The sequence below is a fragment of the Oncorhynchus masou genome, chromosome 24 (genome assembly GCF_036934945.1).
Source record: "Oncorhynchus masou masou isolate Uvic2021 chromosome 24, UVic_Omas_1.1, whole genome shotgun sequence".
Lineage (NCBI taxonomy): Eukaryota > Metazoa > Chordata > Actinopteri > Salmoniformes > Salmonidae > Oncorhynchus > Oncorhynchus masou.
In genome coordinates, this window is record NC_088235.1 from 8336907 (window position 1) to 8359697 (window position 22791).

Sequence of the window (22791 nt, forward strand, 5' to 3'; positions counted from 1 at the left end):
CCGGTGTCGACCACAACACTGAGCCGGTGTCGACCACAACCCGGAGCCGGTGTCGACCACAACCCGGAGCCGGTGTCGACCACAACAGGGAGCCGGTGTCGACCACAACACGGAGCCGGTGTCGACCACAACACGGAGCTTGTGTCGACCACAACACGGAGCCGGTGTCGACCACAACACGGAGCCGGTGTCGACCACAACACGGAGCCGGTGTCGGCCACAACACGGAGCCGGTGTCGACCACAACACGGAGCCGGTGTCGACCACAACACGGAGCCGGTGTCGACCACAACACGGAGCCGGTGTCGACCACAACAGGGAGCCGGTGTCGACCACAACCCGGAGCCGGTGTCGACCACAACCCCGAGCCGGTGTCGACCACAACAGGGAGCCGGTGTCGACCACAACAGGGAGCCGGTGTCGACCACAACAGGTAGCCGGTGTCGACCACAACCCGGAGCCGGTGTCGACCACAACAGGGAGCCGGTGTCGACCACAACAGGGAGCCGGTGTCGACCACAACAGGGAGCCGGTGTCGACCACAACAGGGAGCCGGTGTCGACCACAACAGGTAGCCGGTGTCGACCACAACCCGGAGCCGGGTGTCGACCACAACCCAGAGCCGGTGTCGACCACAACAGGGAGCCGGTGTCGACCACAACTCGGAGCCGGTGTCGACCACAACAGGGAGCCGGTGTCGACCACAACAGGGAGCCGGTGTCGACCACAACATGGAGCCGGAGCCGGTGTCGACCAAAACACGGAGCCGGTGTCGGCCACAACAGGGAGCCGGTGTCGACCACAACAGGGAGCCGGTGTCGACCACAACCCGGAGCCGGTGTCGACCACAACCCGGAGCCGGTGTCGACCACAACAGGGAGCCGGTGTCGACCACAACCCGGAGCCGGTGTCGACCACAACATGGAGCTGGAGCCGGTGTCGACCAAAACACGGAGCCGGTGTCGACCACAACAGGGAGCCGGTGTCGATCACAACCCGGAGCCGGTGTCGACCACAACAGGGAGCCGGTGTCGACCACAACAGGGAGCCGGTGTCGACCACATTTACATTTAAGTCATTTAGCAGACGCTCTTATCCAGAGCGACTTACAAATTGGTGAATTCACCTTCTGACATCCAGTGGAACAGCCACTTTACAATAGTGCATCTAAATCATTTAGGGGGTGGGGGGGTGAGAAGGATTACTTAATCCTATCCTAGGTATTCCTTGAAGAGGTGGGGTTTCAGGTGTCTCCGGAAGGTGGTGATTGACTCCGCTGTCCTGGCATCGTGAGGGAGTTTGTTCCACCATTGGGGGGCCAGAGCAGCGAACAGTTTTGACTGGGCTGAGCGGGAACTGACCACAACCCGGAGCCGGTGTCGACCACAACAGGGAGCCGGTGTCGACCACAACCCGGAGCCGGTGTCGACCACAACCCGGAGCCGGTGACACACTAGTGACAAGGACCAGCTCCTACTAATTGTATTGTGCTAAACTGCTGTGGCAGCAAGTGACAGCTTCAGAGGATTAGTACCTAACAGCTGGAGGCCAGAGGGGGGAGAGGGGAGGGAGAGGGGAGGGAGAGAGAGAGAGATGGGAGGGAGAGGGGAGAGAGGGGGAGAGGGGAGGGGAGAGAGAGAGAGAGAGGAGGGAGGGAGGGGAGAGAGGGGAGGGAGAGAGAGAGACAGGGGAGGGAGAGGAGAGAGAGGGGAGGGAGGGAGAGACAGGGGAGGGGAGGGAGAGAGGGGAGGGAAGGGAGGTGAGGGGAGAGAGAGAGAGAGATAGAGGGGAGGGAGAGACAGGGGGAGGTAGAGAGAGAGGGGAGGGAGAGACAGGGGAGGGGAGGGAGAGAGGGGAGGGAGAGAGGGGAGGGAGGGCCTTAAGACCCATGTTATTCAGGGGAAATTCACAGTTAGCTTCACACTGTCACTCAATTCAATTCAATTCAAGGTGATTTATTAGCATGGGAAACATATGTTAACATTACGTTGGCAAAGCAAGTGAGGTAGATAATAAACAAAAGTGAAATATCCAATAAAAATGAACAGTAAACATTACACTCACAAAAGTTCCAAAAGAATAAAGACATTTCAAATGTTATATTATGTCTTTATACAGTGTTGCAACGAAGTACAAAATGGAAAATAAATAAGCATAAATATGGGTTGTATTTACAATGGGGTTTGTTCTTCACTAGTTGACCTTTTCTTGTGGCAACAGGTACTAGAATGCCTCGAATGAATACCTCTCTAATCTTACAACAGGTACTAGAATGCCTAGAATGAATACCTCTCTAATCTTACAACAGGTACTAGAATGCCTAGAATGAATACCTATCTAATCTGTTATGAACTTGAGTGAAGACCCAAAAGCGGTTTTAACAGAAAACAGAGTTCTTTAATGAAAAAACAGGAATGGCATAAATCCTCTTCCAACGTTGTCAGCGGAACAAAAAGAACGTTAGTATAGTGCAGGTGGCACCTGCCAGGCAGACTCCGACAGGACAGGACAAGGTGGAAGCAAACGAGACGACAGCTTGCTTCTGGCATCAAAAAACACAAACAAGAATCAGACACTGAAAGTAGCAGGAACAGAGAAAGAAATAGAGACCTAATCAGAGGGGGAAGAGAGAACAGGTGTGAAAGAGTGAATGAACTAGTTAGAGGAGATGTAGAACAGCTGAAGAATGAGAGACAGAGAAGGTAACCTAAAAAGACCAGCAGAGAGAGAGAGTGAAGAGAAAGGACAGGAACAGACATAACAAGACATGACAGTACCCCCCACTCACCGAGCGCCTCCTGGCGCACTCGAGGAGGAAACCTGGCGGCAACGGAGGAAATCATCGATCAGCGAACGGTCCAGCACGTCCCGAGAGGGAACCCAACTCCTCTCCTCAGGACCGTACCCCTCCCAATCCACTAGGTACTGATGACCACGGCCCCGAGGGCGCATGTCCAAAATCTTACGAACCCTGTAGATGGGTGCGCCTCGACAAGGATGGGGGGAGGGACGAGCGGGGGCGCGAAGAACGGGCTTAACACAGGAGACATGGAAGACCGGGTGAACGCGACGAAGATAGCGCGGGAGAAGAAGTCGCACTGCGACAGGATTAATGACCTGGGAAATACGGAACGGACCAATGAACCGCGGGGCCAACTTGCGAGAAGCTGTCTTAAGGGGAAGGTTCTGAGTGGAGAGCCATACTCTCTGACCGCAACAATATCTAGGACTCTTGGTCCTACGCTTATTAGCGGCCCTCACAGTCTGCGCCCTATTAGGCTGGAACAGCGGAGGCTACACTGAAAAGGGGATAGACCGGTAGCAGACGAGGGAAGCGAGTTGTGGGCGTACTCTGCCCAGGGGAGCTGTTCTGACCAAGACGCAGGGTTACGAAAAGAAAGACTGCGTAAAATGCGACCAACAGTCTGATTGGCCCGTTCGGCTTGACCGTTAGACTGGGGATGAAAGCCGGACGAGAGACTGACGGAAGCCCCAATCAAACGGCAAAACTCCCTCCAAAATTGAGACGTGAACTGCGGGCCTCTGTCGGAAACGACGTCAGACGGAAGGCCATGAATTCGGAAAACATTCTCGATAATGATCTGAGCCGTCTCCTTAGCAGAAGGGAGCTTATCGAGAGGAATGAAATGAGCCGCCTTAGAGAATCTATCGACAACCGTAAGAATAACTGTCTTCCCCGCTGATGAAGGCAGTCCGGTGATAAAATCTAAAGCGATGTGAGACCACGGTCGAGAGGGAATGGGAAGCGGTCTGAGACGGCCGGCAGGAGGAGAGTTCCCAGATTTAGTCTGCGCGCAGACCGAACAAGCGGCGACAAATCGACGCGCGTCACGTTCCCGAGTGGGCCACCAGAAACGCTGGCGAATGGAAGCGAGCGTACCCCGAACGCCGGGGTGGCCGGCTAACTTGGCAGAGTGGGCCCACTGAAGAACGGCCGGACGAGTAGGAACGGGAACGAACAGAAGGTTCCTAGGACAAGCTCGCGGCGACGGAGTGTGAGCGAGTGCTTGCTTTACCTGCCTCTCAATTCCCCAGACAGTCAACCCGACAACACGCCCGTCAGGGAGAATCCCCTCGGGGTCGGTGGAGACCTCAGAAGAACTGAAGAGACGAGATAAAACATCAGGCTTGGTGTTTTTGAGCCCGGACGATAAGAAATAACAAACTCGAAACGAGCGAAAAACAGAGCCCAACGAGCCTGACGCGCATTAAGTCGTTTGGCTGAACGGATGTACTCAAGGTTCCTATGGTCAGTCCAAACGACAAAAGAACGGTCGCCCCCTCCAACCACTGTCGCCATTCGCCTAGGGCTAAGCGGATGGCGAGCAGTTCGCGATTACCAACATCATAGTTACGTTCTGACGGCGATAAGCGATGAGAGAAAAACGCGCAAGGATGGACCTTGCCGTCAGAGAGAGAGCGCTGAGAAAGAATGGCTCCCACGCCCACCTCTGACGCGTCAACCTCAACAACAAACTGGCTAGAGATGTCAGGTGTAACAAGAATAGGAGCGGATGTAAAACGATTCTTAAGAAGATCAAAAGCTCCCTGGGCGGAAACGGACCACTTAAAGCACGTCTTAACAGAAGTAAGGGCTGTGAGGGGAGCTGCCACCTGACCGAAATTACGGATGAAACGACGATAGAAATTAGCGAAGCCCAGAAAGCGCTGCAGCTCGACGCGTGACTTAGGAACGGGCCAATCAATGACAGCCTGGACCTTAGCGGGATCCATCTTAATGCCCTCAGCGGAAATAACGGAACCGAGAAAAGGGACAGAGGCGGCATGAAAAATGCACTTCTCAGCCTTCACATAAAGACAGTTCTCCAAAAGGCGCTGGAGGACGCGTCGCACGTGCTGAACATGAATCGAGAGAGACGGAGAAAAAATCAGGATATCATCCATGTAAACGAAAACAAAAATGTTCAGCATGTCTCTCAGGACGTCGTTAACTAGTGCCTGAAAGACAGCTGGAGCGTTAACGAGGCCGAAAGGAAGAACCCGGTATTCAAAGTGCCCTAACGGAGTGTTAAACGCCGTCTTCCACTCGTCCCCCTCCCTGATGCGCACGAGATGGTAGGCGTTACGAAGGTCCAATTTGGTGAAAAACCTGGCTCCCTGCAGGATCTCGAAGGCTGAAGACATAAGAGGAAGCGGATAACGATTCTTAACTGTTATGTCATTCAGCCCTCGATAATCCACGCATGGGCGCAGGGACCCGTCCTTCTTCTGAACAAAAAAAACCCCCGCTCCGGCGGGAGAGGAGGAGGAGACAATGGTACCGGCGTTGAGCGAAACCGACAAATGATCCTCGAGAGCCTTACGTTCGGGAGCCGACAGAGAGTATAATCTACCCCGGGGGGGAGTAGTTCCCGGAAGGAGATCAATACTACAGTCATACGACCGGTGTGGAGGGAGAGAAGTGGCCTTGGAACGACTGAACACCGTGCGCAGATCGTGATACTCCTCCGGCACCCCTGTCAAATCGCCAGGCTCCTCCTGTGAAGTAGAGACAGAGGAAACAGGAGGGATAGCAGACATTAAACAGGTTACATGACAAGAAACATTCCAGGATAGGATAGTATTACTAGACCAATTAATAGAAGGGTTATGGCGCACTAGCCAGGGATGACCCAAAACAACAGGTGTAAAAGGTGAACGGAAAATTAAAAAAGAAATGGTTTCGCTATGATTACCAGAGACAGTGAGGGTTAAAGGCAGCGTCTCACGCTGAATCTTGGGGAGAGAACTACCATCTAAAGCGAACAAGGCCGTGGGCTCCCCTAACTGTCTGAGAGGAATGTCATGTTCCCGAGCCCAGGTCTCGTCCATAAAACAGCCCTCCGCCCCAGAGTCTATCAAGGCACTGCAGGAAGCAGATGAACCGGGCCAGCGGAGATGGACCGGAAAAGTAGTGCGTGATCCAGAAGGAGAGGCCTGAGTAGTTGCGCTCACCAGTAGCCCTCCTCTTACTGATGAGCTCTGGCTTTCACTGGACATGAGGTGACAAAATGACCAGCGGAGCCGCAGTAGAGACAGAGGCGATTGGTGATTCTCCGTTCCTTCTCCTTGGCCGAGATGCGGATACCCCCAGCTGCATAGGCTCAGCATCCGAGCCGGCGGAGGAGGGTGGCAGTGATGCGGCAGGTGGCAGTGATGTGGAGGGGAGCAGCGGAGAACGCGAGCTCCTTTCCTCGAGCTCGGCGACGAAGATCAAACCGTCGCTCTATGCGAATAGCGAGAGCTATTAAGGAGTCCAGACTGGAAGGAACCTCCCGGGAGAGGATCTCGTCCTTAACCTCGACGAGGAGACCCTCCAGAAAACGAGCGAGCAAAGCCGGCTCGTTCCAGTCACTTGAGGCAGCGAGAGTGCGAAACTCAATAGAATAATCCGTTATGGATCGATTCCCCTGACATAGGGAAGACAGGGCCCTGGAAGCCTCCTCCCCAAAAACAGAACGGTCAAAAACCCGTATCATCTCCTCCTTAAAGTCTTGATACTGGTTAATACACTCAGCCCTCGCCTCCCAGACTGCCGTGCCCCACTCACGCGCCCGTCCGGTAAGGAGAGAAATGACGTAGGCGATGCGGGCTGCGCTCCTGGAGTAAGTGTTGGGCTGGAGAGAGAACACCACATCACACTGAGTGAGGAATGAGCGGCACTCAGTGGGCTCCCCAGAGTAACACGGCGGGTTGTTGATCCTGGGCTCCGGAGACTCGGAAACCCTGGAAGTGGGCGGTGGATCGAGGTGGAGTTGGTGAACCTGTCTTGTGAGGTCGGAGACTTGGACGGCCAGGGTCTCAACGGCATGTCGAGCAGCAGAGAATTCCTCCTCGTGTCTGCCTAGCATCGCTCCCTGGATCTCGACGGCGGAGTGAAAAGGGTCCGGAGCCGCTGGGTCCATTCTTGGTCTGATTCTTCTGTTATGAACTTAAGTGAAGACCCAAAAGCGGTTTTAACAGAAAACAGAGTTCTTTAATGAAAAAACAGGAATGGCATAAATCCTCTTCCAACGTTGTCAGCGGAACAAAAAGAACGTTAGTATAGTGCAGGTGGCACCTGCCAGGCAGACTCCGACAGGACAGGACAAGGTGGAAGCAAACGAGACGACAGCTTGCTTCTGGCATCAAAAAACACAAACAAGAATCAGACACTGAAAGTAGCAGGAACAGAGAAAGAAATAGAGACCTAATCAGAGGGGGAAGAGAGAACAGGTGTGAAAGAGTGAATGAACTAGTTAGAGGAGATGTAGAACAGCTGAAGAATGAGAGACAGAGAAGGTAACCTAAAAAGACCAGCAGAGAGAGAGAGTGAAGAGAAAGGACAGGAACAGACATAACAAGACATGACATAATCTTACAACAGGTACTAGAATGCCTCGAATGAATACCTCTCTAATCTTACAACAGGTACTAGAATGCCTTACTACATTTGCACACACTGCATATAGATTTTTCTATTGTGTTATTGACTGTACGCTTGTTTATTCCATGTGTAACTCTGTGTTGTTGTTTGTGTCGCACTGCTTTGCTTTATTTTGGACAGGTCTCAGTTGTCAATGAGAACTTGATCTCAACTGGCCACCTGGTTAAATAAAGGTTAAATACATATATCTTTTTTAAAACACATCACAAATCCTACTGCTGTGATTGGTCACTGTAGGATTTTGCCCAGTAGATATGGGAGGTTATCAAAATCGGTTTGTTTTCAAATTCTTTATGGATCTGTGTAATCTGAGGGAAATATGTGTCTCTAATATGGTCATACATTGGGCAGGAGGTTAGGAAGTGCAGCTCAGTTTCCAACTCATTTTGTGGGCAGTGAGCACATAGCCTGTCTTCACTTGAGAGCCATGTCTGCCTACGGCGGCCTTTCTCAATAGCAAGGCTATGCTCACTGAGTCTGTACATAGTCAAAGCTTTCCTTAAGTTTGGGTCAGTCACAGTGGTCAGGTATTCTGCCACTGTGTACTCTCTGTGTAGGGCCAAATAGCATTCTAGTTTTGTCAGTTTTGATATTGATTCTTCCAATGTGTCAAGTAAAAATCTTTTTGTTTTCTCATGATTTGGTTGGGTCTAATTGTGTTGCTGTTCTGGGGCTCTGTGGGGTCTGTTTGTGTTTGTGAACAGAGCCCCAGGACCAGCTTGCTTAGGGGACTCTTCTCCAGGTTCATCTCTCTGTAGCTGATGGCTTTGTTATGGAAGGTTTGGGAATCACTTCCTTTTAGGTGGTTGTAGAATTTAATGGCTCTTTTCTGGATTTGTATAATTAGCGGTTATTGGCCTAATTCTGCTCTGCATGCATTATTTGGTGTTCTACGTTGTACACGGAGGATATTTTTGCAGAATTCTGCATGCAGAGTCTCAATTTAGTGTTTGTCCCATTTTGTGAATTCCTGGTTGGTGAGCGGACCCCAGACCTCACAACCATAAAGGGCAATGAGTTGTATAGCTGATTCAAGTATGTTTATCCAGATCCTAATTGGTATGTCAAATTTTCCGTTCTTGCCTTGAAGAAGGGCATTTTCAGAGCCAGAGTCAGACTCTTTGTCTCTGGGAATGTGACCGTGAGACATTCATAGCCAGATCATCAATTTCGCCATAATCAGTGTCATTCAGCACCTAGGGACATTCCCTGTGTAGCACACAGGCAGAACAAATGCCAACAATCCTCTCTGAAGTTTATACTCGTAGTTCTAGAATCTAATTGAATAGAATAGAATCTAATTGAATCTAATTGAATAGAATAGAATCTAATTGAATAGAATAGAATCTAATTGAATAGAATAGAATCTAATTGAATATAATAGAATATAATTGAATAGAATAGAATTTAATTAGGATCTAATTGAACTATGTTTTTGGAAGCACTGCAGGAAAGAGATCCCATGGGACTTGCATCAACCACCCGAGTGGCACAGTGGTCTAAGGCACTGCATATCAGTGGTAGAAGCATCACTACAGACACTCTGGTTCGATTACAGGCTGTATCACAACCGGCCGTGATTGGGAGTCACATAGGGCGGCGTACAATTGGGCCCAGCATTGTCCGGTTTTGGCCGGTGTAGGCTGTCAACTGACTTGCCTAGTTAAATAAAAGTAAAAAAAAAAAGAGTTTTCCAAGATACAATGGATTTTTGTTTAAAACATCTCTGGCTCAAACAAAGACACAGCACAGTGCACAACCCCTGGAATGAATAGCCATATACCCATTAACCATGTGCTCATACTTCTGCTTCGAAAACATCTAAATCAGATTACAGTGAGAGGGAGAGGCCATTCAATACTCACATCTGTTCCTAGACTCATTGGACAACTGGGTTAGGTTGGGGATATTAACTACTAAAGTGATGCATACGTGACTAATGGGAATTGGGGTATTTACAGGTATTTGGTCATATTAAACCCATGAACTCAGTCATCATATGAAAGGAGTGGATTCTTAACCTGGATGCCTGTCTGCTTCTGCTCTCTCGACATGGCTTCACAATATAGCAATGGAGCAGGCAGAAGCACCAACAGATCTGAGGCCAGGCTAGAGAGATCAGATCTGGGACCAGGCTAGGTGAGATCAGATCTGGGACCAGGCTAGAGAGATAAGATCTGGGACCAGGCTAGGTGAGATCAGATCTGACACCAGGCTAGTGAGATCAGATCTGGATCCAAGCTAGGTGAGATCAGATCTGGGTCCAGGCTAGAGAGATAAGATCTGGGACCAGGCTAGGTGAGATCAGATCTGACACCAGGCTAGTGAGATCAGATCTGGATCCAAGCTAGGTGAGATCAGATCTGGGTCCAGGCTAGCGAGATCAGATCTGGGACCAGGCTAGGTGAGATCAGATATGGGACCAGACTAGTGATATCAGATCTGGGACCAGGCTAGTGAGATCAGATCTGGGACCAGGCTAGGTGAGATCAGATATGGGGCCAGACTAGTGAGATCGGATCTGGGACCAGGCTAGTGAGATCAGATCTGGGACCAGGGCTAGTGAGATCAGATCTGGGACCAGGCTATAGAGATCAGATCTGGGACTAGGGCTAGCAAGATCAGATCAGGGACCAGGCCGGAGAGATCAGATCTGACACCTGGCACCAGGCTAGTGAGATCAGATCTGGGACCAGGGCTAGTGAGATCAGATCTGGGACCAGGCTAGTGAGATCAGATCTGAGACCAGGCTAGGTGAGATTAGATCAGATCTGGGACCAGGCTAGCGAGATCAGATCTGGGACCAGGGATAGCGAGATCAGATCTGGGACCAGGGCTATTGCGATCAGATCTGGGACCAGGGCTAGGTGAGATCAGATCTGGGACCAGGCTAGAGAGATAAGATCTGGGACCAGGCTAGGTGAGATCAGATCTGACACCAGGCTAGTGAGATCAGATCTGGATCCAAGCTAGGTGAGATCAGATCAGATCTGGGACCAGGCTAGCGAGATCAGATCTGGGACCAGGGATAGCGAGATCAGATCTGGGACCAGGGCTATTGCGATCAGATCTGGGACCAGGGCTAGGTAAGATCAGATCTGGGACCAGGGCTAGTGTGATCAGATCTGGGACCAGGGCTAGTGTGATCAGATCTGGGACCAGGGCTAGTGAGATCAGATCTGGGACCAGGGCTAGTGAGATCAGATCTGGGACCAGGGCTAGTGAGATCAGATCTGGGACCAGGGCTAGTGAGATCAGATCTGGGACCAGGGCTAGTGAGATCAGATCTGGGACCAGGGCTAGTGAGATCAGATCTGGGACCAGGGCTAGTGAGATCAGATCTGGGACCAGGGCTAGTGAGATCAGATCTGGGACCAGGGCTAGTGAGATCAGATCTGGGACCAGGGCTAGGTGAGATCAGATCTGGGACCAGGGCTAGTGAGATCAGATCTGGGACCAGGGCTAGTGAGATCAGATCTGGGACCAGGGCTAGTGAGATCAGATCTGGGACCAGGGCTAGTGAGATCAGACCTGGGACCAGGGCTAGTGAGATCAGATCTGGGACCAGGGCTAGTGAGATCAGATCTGGGACCAGGGCTAGCGGATTCTGCTGTAAGTAAACAGAGTCATATCTAAAGTCGTATGTGCAGCTTCAGGGTCTAAGACATAGGAGTCTCTCTGTCCCAAATAGCATGATGTTCCCTGTGGAGTGCACTACTTTTGACCAGATCCTACAGGGTCCAGGACAACAGTAGTGTTGTCGTAGGCGGTAGGGTGCCATTTGGGACGAAAACATAGCTAATGGTATTAATATCAGGTTCCCTGCAGGCTGGAGCTATATTTATAAGGGTCCCAATGGAAGACTGACCTTCCCAATGCAGCCAGCTGGCATTTCACACTTTACAACAAGATCCTGGTAGAAGTCTATTACTTGAATGCTGTCACTAATTTTTTGCTTCAATAACAACTCTATACTACACTTATATAAAAAAACTCCAGTGTAAGGAATTATGATGTGGATGAGATCTGGAGAAAAAGCTAATAGCAGGACATTAGAAAAGGTATCGGTCGCAGACTATGAAGTAGCTGGCGTGTTTTTGTTGCCTAATTAGACGTCTTCCACATGTCATGTATATAATGTATGCTACTATTTTTTTATACCTTTATTTAACCAGGCAAGTGAGTTAAAAACAAATTCTTATTTTCAATGACGGCCTGGGAACAGTGGGTTAACTGCCTGTTCAGGGGCAGAACGACAGATTTGTACCTTGTCAGCTCGGGAGTTTGTACTTGAAACCTTCCGGTTACTAGTCCAACGCTCCAACGGGCTACCCTTCCGCCCCCACACTCTAACCGCTAGGCTACCATGCCGCCCCTATACCAATTAAGACATTTGCAACAAAAGCAATACATAATTATATAAATACTAGATACTGTATTGGGAATCAAAGGGGAAATATTGTTATTCTCTATTATTATTTTAGAAATTTGTTGAAAATATTATTTTAGATCTGAATACTCTCCTATTAATTCCACACTCACCTGTGTACTTTTCCCAGTTTTAGTTGTACCAGATACTATAACAAGTCGATTGTTCACCAGGATATCCAAAAATTCCTCTCTCGCTTTCCAAACAGGTAGAGACTGTCTCTCTTGCAGTAGTTTATAATAACGAGAGGAGAAAGGCAATCCATCAAATCGGTTCAACTCCAGATCCTCTCCGAAGACAAAAGCTTCTTCCACCCAGTCAGCAGTTTCCGAATCCGAACAAATCTCTTTCTCCATCAAATGCTTGTCCTGCTCGGACATGGTTGATCTCTCCGCCATGGAAATGATCGAGGATCCCGTCGGGAGAGCAACAACTGTTGCCAACAGATATAATCAAAAGGCACAGAGAACCGTTTATCCTTCTAAAAAATGAACTCACCGACACATTATAATCCATGTAACAATCCCAACGTTGACTTGGAGTTCAATGTATAATCCAAACAGATTTCCGTTAATGTTTTGTTGACAAATGTGAAGAGATTTCAGGACAAACAACATGCAGTTTTTTGTTCTTATGTCGGATTAAAACTCTATCATCGGTTCTCGTCTGTCAATCCGCAGCGACCTGTTGCGCTATTGACCACTGGCATGGTCAAACACGTGGGGTGATTTGCATAGGCTCCACGAGTCGCGTGAACAAGAATTAATGTGCGCCTTCACATGATCACGTGACCACTAGGCCGACTGTAGACTAATAACCCTCTTATAATAATCGAATAAAATTGACAGGGAGAGGGGGTGTGCACCAGTGGAGGCTGGTGGAATGAGTTATAGGAGGACGGGCTCGTTGTAATGGCTGGAATGGAATTATAGGAACATATTCAAATGTTATTTCCATATGTTTGATGTGTTTGATACCGTTCCATTCCAACCATAGAAGCAAGGGGAAATAAAGTCCAGATGTTTTTTGTTTTTTTTATAGTGGAGATCAAGTTAATGAATTGGCTGGCTGGGCGGATGGGACAGCGGATGCTGCAGGGAATTCTCAGATGGAGAACATACATAGATTTACACGCGCTAAACATTTTTTTTAAAGTATGATTTAGAACGCGTCTCAACCAATCACAATGCTTGTTTTGACAAACCCGTTGTTGGAGGCGTGGCCTTATGTTAGCTCTGTTTGGCCACCCATGGCATAAAGTGTCATGCCCGTTCATCAGTTATGGTACACTCTGTTAAGATTGTATATTGCTGGTTCTGCAGTCTGAAAGAAATTAAACCTAATGCATATGCTGTCATAGAGTTAACTAGTGTTATTTTCTAGACAGTCACCGTTTTGTTACATTAGGTCATCTGGGGTTATACCTTAGTCTAACAGTATAGCTTCCGTCCCTCTCCTCGGCTCGAACAAGAGACCCTCTGCACACATCAACAACAGTCACCCTCGAAGCATCGTGCATCGTTACCACAAAAGCCGCGGCCCTTGCAGGGCAAGGGGAACCACTGCTTCAGGTCTCAGAGAGAGTGACGTCACCAATTGAAACGCTCTTAGCGCGCACCACCGCTAACAAGCTCGCCATTTCATAACCATTTTCACTGTAGTGTCCAAAACGTCTTTCAAGCTATCAGGCATTTCCTTGGCAGTAAGAGCCTCTAGGTGGATGCTGCAGTGTACCCAAGAGCCTCTCGGTGGATGCTGCAGTTTACCCAAGAGCCTCCGGGTGGATGCTGCAGTGGACCCAAGAGCCTCTGGGTGGATGCTGCAGTGGACCCAAGAGCCTCCCGGTGGATGCTGCAGTGTACCCAAGAGCCTCTCAGTGGATGCTGCAGTGTACCCAAGAGCCTCTCAGTGGATACTGTAGTGGACCCAAGTGGCGTCAGGAGCAACTGCTTGCACGCGCGTTACCACTCCACTGTGTCTCCCTGACATGGCGTTTGCGCCATCAGTACAGATACCAACATGAGCAGCAGCTACGATTGGCTACATAAGGACCATGAGTGGATTTCCCGCGAGAGAGTAACGGTTAATGTGATTGGATGTTAATTATTTGACTATAGCTAACAGGACTGTAGTCTGGAGTTATATTTCAACTAATAGGACTGGAGTCTGGAGTTATATCTTAGCTAATAGGACTATAGCTATAGTCTGGAGTTATATCTTAGCTAATAGGACTATAGTCTGGAGTTATATCTTAGCTAATAGGACTATAGTCAGGAGTTATATCTTAGCTAATAGGACTATAGTTATAGTCTGGAGTTATACCTTAGCTAATAGGACTATAGCTATAGTCCGGAGTTATATCTTAGCTAATAGGACTATAGTCAGGAGTTATACCTTAGCTAACAGGACTATAGTCTGGAGTTATATCTTAGCTCATAGGACTATAGTCTGGAGTTTAATTTTAGCTAATAGGACTATAGTCTGGAGTTATATCTTAGCTAATAGGACTATAGTTATAGTCTGGAGTTATACCTTAGCTAATAGGACTATAGTTATAGTCTGGAGTTATACCTTAGCTAATAGGACTATAGTCTGGAGTTATACCTTAGCTAACAGGACTATAGTCTGGAGTTATATCTTAGCTCATAGGACTATAGTCTGGAGTTATATCTTAGCTAATAGGACTATAGTCTGGAGTTATATCTTAGCTAATAGGACTATAGTCTGGAGTTATATCTTAGCTAATAGGACTATAGTCTGGAGTTATATCTTAGCTAATAGGACTATAGTCTGGAGTTATATCTTAGCTCATAGGACTATAGTCTGGAGTTATATCTTAGCTAATAGGACTATAGTTATAGTCTGGAGTTATATTTTAGCTAACAGGACTATAGTCTGGAGTTTAATTTTAGCTAATAGGACTATAGTCTGGAGTTTAATTTTAGCTAATAGGACTATAGTATGGAGTTATACCTTAGCTAACAGGACTATAGTCTGGAGTTATATTTTAGCTAATAGGACTATAGTCAGGAGTTATATCTTAGCTAATAGGACTATAGTTATAGTCTGGAGTTATATTTTAGCTAACAGGACTATAGTCTGGAGTTATACCTTAGCTAATAGGACTATAGTCTGGAGTTATATCTTAGCTAATAGGACTATAGTCTGGAGTTATATCTTAGCTAATAGGACTATAGTCTGGAGTTATATCTTAGCTAATAGGACTATAGTTATAGTCTGGAGTTATATTTTAGCTAACAGGACTATAGTCTGGAGTTATACCTTAGCTAATAGGACTATAGTCTGGAGTTATATCTTAGCTCATAGGACTATAGTCTGGAGTTTAATTTTAGCTAATAGGACTATAGTCTGGAGTTATATCTTAGCTAATAGGACTATAGTTATAGTCTGGAGTTATATTTTAGCTAACAGGACTATAGTCTGGAGTTATACCTTAGCTAATAGGACTATAGTCTGGAGTTATATCTTAGCTCATAGGACTATAGTCTGGAGTTTAATTTTAGCTAATAGGACTATAGTCTGGAGTTATATCTTAGCTCATAGGACTATAGTCTGGAGTTTAATTTTAGCTAATAGGACTATAGTCTGGAGTTATACCTTAGCTAACAGGACTATAGTCTGGAGTTATATCTTAGCTCATAGGACTATAGTCTGGAGTTATATCTTAGCTAATAGGACTATAGTCTGGAGTTATATCTTAGCTAATAGGACTATAGTCTGGAGTTATATCTTAGCTAATAGGACTATAGTCTGGAGTTATATCTTAGCTCATAGGACTATAGTCTGGAGTTATATCTTAGCTAATAGGACTATAGTTATAGTCTGGAGTTATATTTTAGCTAACAGGACTATAGTCTGGAGTTTAATTTTAGCTAATAGGACTATAGTCTGGAGTTTAATTTTAGCTAATAGGACTATAGTATGGAGTTATACCTTAGCTAACAGGACTATAGTCTGGAGTTATATTTTAGCTAATAGGACTATAGTCAGGAGTTATATCTTAGCTAATAGGACTATAGTTATAGTCTGGAGTTATATTTTAGCTAACAGGACTATAGTCTGGAGTTATACCTTAGCTAATAGGACTATAGTCTGGAGTTATATCTTAGCTAATAGGACTATAGTCTGGAGTTATATCTTAGCTAATAGGACTATAGTCTGGAGTTATATCTTAGCTAATAGGACTATAGTTATAGTCTGGAGTTATATTTTAGCTAACAGGACTATAGTCTGGAGTTATACCTTAGCTAATAGGACTATAGTCTGGAGTTATATCTTAGCTCATAGGACTATAGTCTGGAGTTTAATTTTAGCTAATAGGACTATAGTCTGGAGTTATATCTTAGCTAATAGGACTATAGTTATAGTCTGGAGTTATATTTTAGCTAACAGGACTATAGTCTGGAGTTATACCTTAGCTAATAGGACTATAGTCTGGAGTTATATCTTAGCTCATAGGACTATAGTCTGGAGTTTAATTTTAGCTAATAGGACTATAGTCTGGAGTTATATCTTAGCTCATAGGACTATAGTCTGGAGTTTAATTTTAGCTAATAGGACTATAGTCTGGAGTTATATCTTAGCTAATAGGACTATAGTTATAGTCTGGAGTTATATTTTAGCTAACAGGACTATAGTCTGGAGTTATACCTTAGCTAATAGGACTATAGTCTGGAGTTATATCTTAGCTAATAGGACTATAGTCTGGAGTTATATTTTAGCTCATAGGACTATAGTCTGGATATATATCTCAGCTCATAGGACTATAGTCTGGAGTTATATCTTATATAATAGGACTATAGTCTGGAGTTATACCTTAGCTAACAGGACTATAGTCTGGAGTTATATCTTAGCTAATAGGACTATAGTCTGGAGTTATATCTTAGCTAACAGGACTATAGTCTGGAGTTATACCTTAGCTAACAGGACTATAGTCTGGAGTTATACCTTAGCTAATAGGACTATAGTCTGGAGTTATATCTTAGCTAATAGGACTATAGTCTGGAGTTATATCTTAGCTAATAGGACTATAGTCTGGAGTTATATCTTAGCTAATAGGACTATAGTCTGGAGTTATATCTTAGCTAACAGGACTATAGTTATAGTCTGGAGTTACGTCTTAGCTAATAGGACTATATCTATAGTCTGGAGTTATATCTTAGCTAATAGGACTATAGTCTGGAGTTATACCTTAGCTAATAGGACTATAGTCTGGAGTTATATTTTAGCTAACAGGACTATAGTCTGGAGTTATACCTTAGCTAATAGGACTATAGTCTGGATTTATACCTTACACTGTTTCCTGACTTCACGACAACAACAGTCATAAAGAGATGTGATGTCCCTCTGGCATTCAGAATACTCTCCTGAACAACTTATGAAGACTCTGTCAAGCTGCTGTTAGAGAACGAAGCAGACCGTTGTTTCAGAAACCAGTTGGACTCAGGTGCAACAGAAACGGCTAAACATTTTGAAAGAAAGACAACTACTTCCTTCTGTATTCATATACAGTGCCTTGCGAAAGTATTCGGCCCCCTTGAACTTTGCGACCTTTTGCCACATTTCAGGCTTCAAACATAGAGAAATAAAACTATTTTTTTTGTGAAGAATCAACAACAAGTGGGACACAATCATGAAGTGGAACGACATTTATTGGATATTTCAAAATTTTTGTCAGGACCCGGTTACGAACCCGGGTCTCCGGAGTGAGAAACAGTCACTTAACCAACTGAGCCACGAATGGTCGGCAGAACCCAGAAGATGAGGCAGACACAGCAGTACTTGAGACGGTGTATTTAATAAAGTAAAAAGTGAAGTCCTTCAGGAAAACATGTAACTCCACAACCTCAAAAGGAATTCCACAAGAACAAGGTAATCCACAAGGTAATCCTCCAAGACAAAAAGGTAAATCCACAAGGTGGTAGGTAAAGCATAAAAAGCCTCAAAAGATACTCAAAAATAAATAAACAAGAACAAAAAAAAGAATTCCACAAGAGCGTCCACCGGGATCAACAAGAGTACACAGAATACTAGGGCTGGGTGCTAACATACAAACACAGAGCAAAGAACTGAGGGAAACTAAGGGTTTAAATACAATCAGGGGAAACGAGGCACAGGTGCAAATAATAATGGGGATCAAGGGAAAGCAAAAGGTCAAAAAGCACAATGGGGGCATCTAGTGACCAAAAACCGGAACAACCCTGGCCAAATCCTGACAGAATCCCCCCCCTTAGGAACGGCTCCTGACGTTCCTACCAGCTCTCTCGGGGTGGAGGGCCCTGAACTGACGAATGAGGTCAGGGTCCAGTATGTCTTTGGCAGGAACCCAGGAGCGCTCCTCGGGACCGTAGCCTTCCCAGTCCACCAGATACTGCCAGGACCGCTGCACCCGGCAGGAATCCAGTATCCGATGGGCGGTATAAGCCGGCTGGCCTCCAATGACACGAGGCGGAGGGGGAGGTCTGTCTGCCGGGACAAGGGGAGAAAAAACAACAGGTTTTAATAAGGAAATGTGAAATGTGGGATTAATTTTAAGGGATCTGGGTAAGTGTAGGCGATAAGAAAATGGGTTAACTCTCCTGGCAACCTTAAAGGGACCGATGTATCTTTGGGACAGCTTGCGAGACTCCACCCGTAGTGGTAAGTCTCTTGTGGAGAGCCAGACTCTCTGGCCGGGGCGCAGGGTAGGCCCGGGACGGCGACGTCTGTTGGCTTGTTGTTGGTACGCATAAGATTAAGACGGGTCTTCCTCCACATAAGCCGACAGCGTCTGACGAACTTCAAGGCTGAAGGCACTCTGACTTCTGCCTCCTGGTCCGGGAACAATGGAGGGGCATAGCCAAACTGACACTCGTGCGGGGAAATACCAGTGGAGGAGGAGCGCAAGGTGTTGTGCGCGTATTCGGCCCAAACAATAAAGGACGACCATGTGGACGGGTTGTTACGAGTCATACATCGGAGGGTGGTTTCCAGCTCTTGATTCATCCTCTCTGTTTGGCCGTTGGACTCCAGATGGTACCCTGAAGATAGACTGGCAGAAGCTCCCATGAGTTGGCAGAAGGCCTTCCAAAACCTTGAGGCGAACTGGGGACCTCTGTCAGAAACCATATCTTGAGGAATGCCGAAGACTCGAAACACATGATTAATTACCAACTCAGCCGTTTCCTTGGCAGAAGGTAACTTAGTCAGAGGGACGAACCTGGCCGCCTTTGAAAACCTGTCGATTATGACTAGGATAGTAGTGTTGCCATGGGATGGAGAAAGGCCAGTAATAAAGTACAATGAGATATGGGACCAGGGTCTGTGGGGAACAGGTAAAGGGTGAAGGAGTCCTTGAGGGCAGAGGTGAGAAGATTTGCCCTGGCAGCACACGGGGCAGGCATTGACGAAAGTGGCAACGTCTTCTCTTATGGTAGGCCACCAGAACTTACGCTGGATGAACTCCAAGGTGCGACCTACGCCCGGGTGACAGGTGAAGCGAGAGGAGTGCCCCCACAGAAGGACCTGAGTTCTCACTGCCTTGGGGACAAACAACCGATTGGCAGGACCTCCTTTCGGGTCCGGTTCGATAGCTTGAGCACGTCTCACGGTATCCTCAACTTGCCACGAGATCGGAGCCACAATCTTAGCAGCAGGAAGGACAGGCATGTCCGTGTCATCTCGAATGGCAGGAGCGTAGACTCGGGACAGGGCATCCGGTTTGAGATTCTTCGACCCGGGCCGATAGGTGAGGATAAACTGGAATCGACTGAAGAAGAGAGACCATCTAGCTTGTCTAGAGTTCAACCGCTTCGCCTGCTGGATATACTCCAGATTTTTGTGATCCGTAAGCACATGAAACGGGTGAGAAGCCCCCTCGAGCCAGTGTCTCCATTCCTTCAATGCCATCTTAACCGCTAGGAGTTCACGATCCCCCACATCGTAGTTCCTCTCAGCCGGGGTAAGCCGGTGTGAGAAGAAAGCGCACGGATGAAGCTTCTTGTCTTCACCCCTCTGAGACAGGACAGCTCCAACACCAACCTCTGATGCGTCTACCTCCACCACAAATGGTTCATCCGTAGTCGGTAGTATCAGGATGGGAGCAGAGAGGACGCGCTGCTTGAGTCCTTGGAAGGCCGTCTCAGCTTCTCTTCCCCACAAAAACCTTGCATTGCCACCCTTGGTTAAAGCTGAGAGAGGGGCTGCCACCAAGCTGAAGTTCTTGATGAACTTGCGGTAAAAGTTTGTGAAGCCCAGGAAACGCTGAACTTCCTTAATGGATTTGGGAGTGGGCCAATCCGCTACCGCCCCTACCTTCCTGGGGTCCATTTGGACTCGACCAGGTTCCACTACAAATCCCAGGAATTGTACTCGGGATGAATGGAATTCACATTTTTCCGGCTTAACGTACAGATGGCTGTCTAGGAGGCGTTTGAGTACTTGTCTGACATGCTTTGTGTGTTCTTGAAGGGAGCTCGAAAAGATGAGGATGTCATCCAAGTAAACGAAAACAAATATGTTAAGCATATCCCTAAGCACATCGTTTATGAGCGCTTGGAACACCGCTGGGGCGTTGGTCAGGCCGAAGGGCATCACCAAGTATTCATAGTGACCAGTAGGCGTGTTGAAAGCGGTCTTCCACTCGTTACCAGGTCTGATCCGCACAAGATGGTATGCGTTCCGCAGGTCAAGCTTAGTGAAAACAACTGCTTCCTGGAGCAGCTCGAAGGCTGTGGCCATAAGGGGTAGCGGGTAACGGTTACGGACGGTTATGGCATTGAGTCCCAGGTAGTCGATGCAAGGACGTAATCCACCGTCTTTCTTGGCCACAAAGAAAAACCCTGCTCCCGCCGGGGAGGTGGATGGACGCATGAGGCCTGCTTCCAGAGCGTCCTTGATGTAGGTATCCATAGCAGCTCGTTCGGGTGGAGATAGGGAAAAGATCCGACCCCTGGGGGGGCAAGTGCCCGGAAACAGGTCGATGGGGCAATCGTAAGGTCTATGGGGTGGTAGCATGGTGGCCCTCTGTGTGCTAAACACCAGTTTGACGTCATGGTAACACTCGGGAACTCGGGTCAGGTCGATGGATTCTAAAGACTCGGGAGTAGAACTGGGGGAATTCGGGAAAATACAAGTAGCTTGGCACGTAGGACCCCACTGCTTGATAGTGCCCACAGACCAGTCGATGTGAGGGTTATGGCTGTGAAGCCAGGGGTATCCAAGGACGAGAGGGAACTCGGAACAGGAGATCAAATGAAAGTTCATCAATTCCTGGTGTTGTGAAACTGAAAGTCGCAAGGAGGTAGTGACATGAGTGACAAGTCCAGATCCCAAAGGGCTTCCATCCAATGTAGTGACCCTCATGGGTTCACTTAGAGGTTCAGAGGGAACGCCATTCTCCTTCGCCCAGACACCATCCATGAAGTTACCTGCGGCTCCAGAGTCTACCAAGGCTTGAAGGTGAAGCTTGTGGTTGTCCCAGGAGAGGGTGACTGGAATGAGCAGACGGGAGTTGGACGGATGGGAGGAGGTTATGTTTCCCGTTACAGTTCCCCCGGTCTGTACGGGACAGAGCGTTTCCCTGGAGCCCGGGACACGTGGAACGGAAATGGCCCGGTTTGCCGCAATATAGACAGCGTCGCTCCCTCATCCGGCGGTCTCTCTCAGCCTGGGAGATGCGTCCAATCTGCATGGGTTCCGATGGAGCCAGCGAGGATAAAGGTGGGGACTCGGAGCTGGGACTGATAGGGGCTAGAGGTCTACGGTTGAGTTCTCTCTCTCTCAGACGCTGGTCAATGCGTGAGGCCAACTTGATCAGGGACTCGAGATTGTCCGGTGGTTCCCGAGTGGCCAGTTCATCTTGGATAGTGTCGGGAAGGCCTTTCAGAAAGCACACCGTGAGCGCCTCGTTGTTCCAGCCACTCGCTGCTGCCACCGTGCGGAACTGGTTGGCATAGTCCGTCACGCTGCGCCGACCTTGGTGGAGAGTCAGGAGCTGTTTGGCTGAGTCAGAACCACTGCTTGGGCCTTGAAACACTCGTTTGAATTCCTCAGCAAAGGCAGAGTAGCTGGCATAGCAGGAACTATGGGCATCCCACACAGCAGTAGCCCAGGCCAGGGCTTTTTCCGACAGCAGGGTGATGATATATGCGATCTTAGACCGGTCGGTGGGAAACGACGAGGGTTGCAGCTCGAAGGAGAGAGAACATTGGGTGAGAAACCCTTTACAAGCACTTGGATCACCTGAGAACCTTTGGGGAGGTGGAAGACGAGGTTCAGCCAGGGGGTTAACCGCCATGGGTACGTGAATCTGAGGTACTGGGACGGGAACTGTTGCCGGGGTAAGTCGATCAGATATCTGCTTTATGGAAGTCAGCATCTCCGACAGAAGATGAGAATGTCTAGCCATTAAGGCCTCTTGCTGAACCAGGGCGGCTTCGTGGGGTTGGACAGTCTCCTGGTGGTGGGACAGCATGGCAACAAGGTCCTGGGAACTGGCTGCCTCTGGGTTCATTTTTGGCTCTGTGTTTCTGTCAGGACCCGGTTACGAACCCAGGTCTCCGGAGTGAGAAACAGTCACTTAACCAACTGAGCCACGAATAGTCAGCAGAAACCAGAAGATGAGGCAGACACAGCAGTACTTGAGACGGTGTATTTAATAAAGTAAAAAGTGAAGTCCTTCAGGAAAACATGTAACTCCACAACCTCAAAAGGAATTCCACAAGAACAAGGTAATCCACAAGGTAATCCTCCAAGACAAAAAGGTAAATCCACAAGGTGGTAGGTAAAGCATAAAAAGCCTCAAAAAATACTCAAAAATAAATAAACAAGAACAAAAAAAAGAATTCCACAAGAGCGTCCACTGGGATCAACAAGAGTACACAGAATACTAGGGCTGGGTGCTAACATACAAACA

The 22791-nt window shown here is 47.8% G+C and overlaps 1 protein-coding gene across 1 annotated transcript in view; it reads right to left on the reverse strand.

Annotated features, from left to right (window-relative positions):
* The window catches only part of LOC135511823 (putative pre-mRNA-splicing factor ATP-dependent RNA helicase DHX32), a 47787-nt gene extending 35239 nt beyond the window's left edge, over positions 1 to 12548 (reverse strand). Inside the window, exon 1 of the mRNA XM_064933301.1 lies at positions 11990 to 12548. Within this exon, the coding sequence (XP_064789373.1) occupies positions 11990 to 12274 (285 nt within the window). The 5' untranslated portion in view covers positions 12275 to 12548. The remainder of the gene's footprint in view (positions 1 to 11989) is intronic.
* Between the last annotated feature and the right edge of the window lie 10243 nt (positions 12549 to 22791).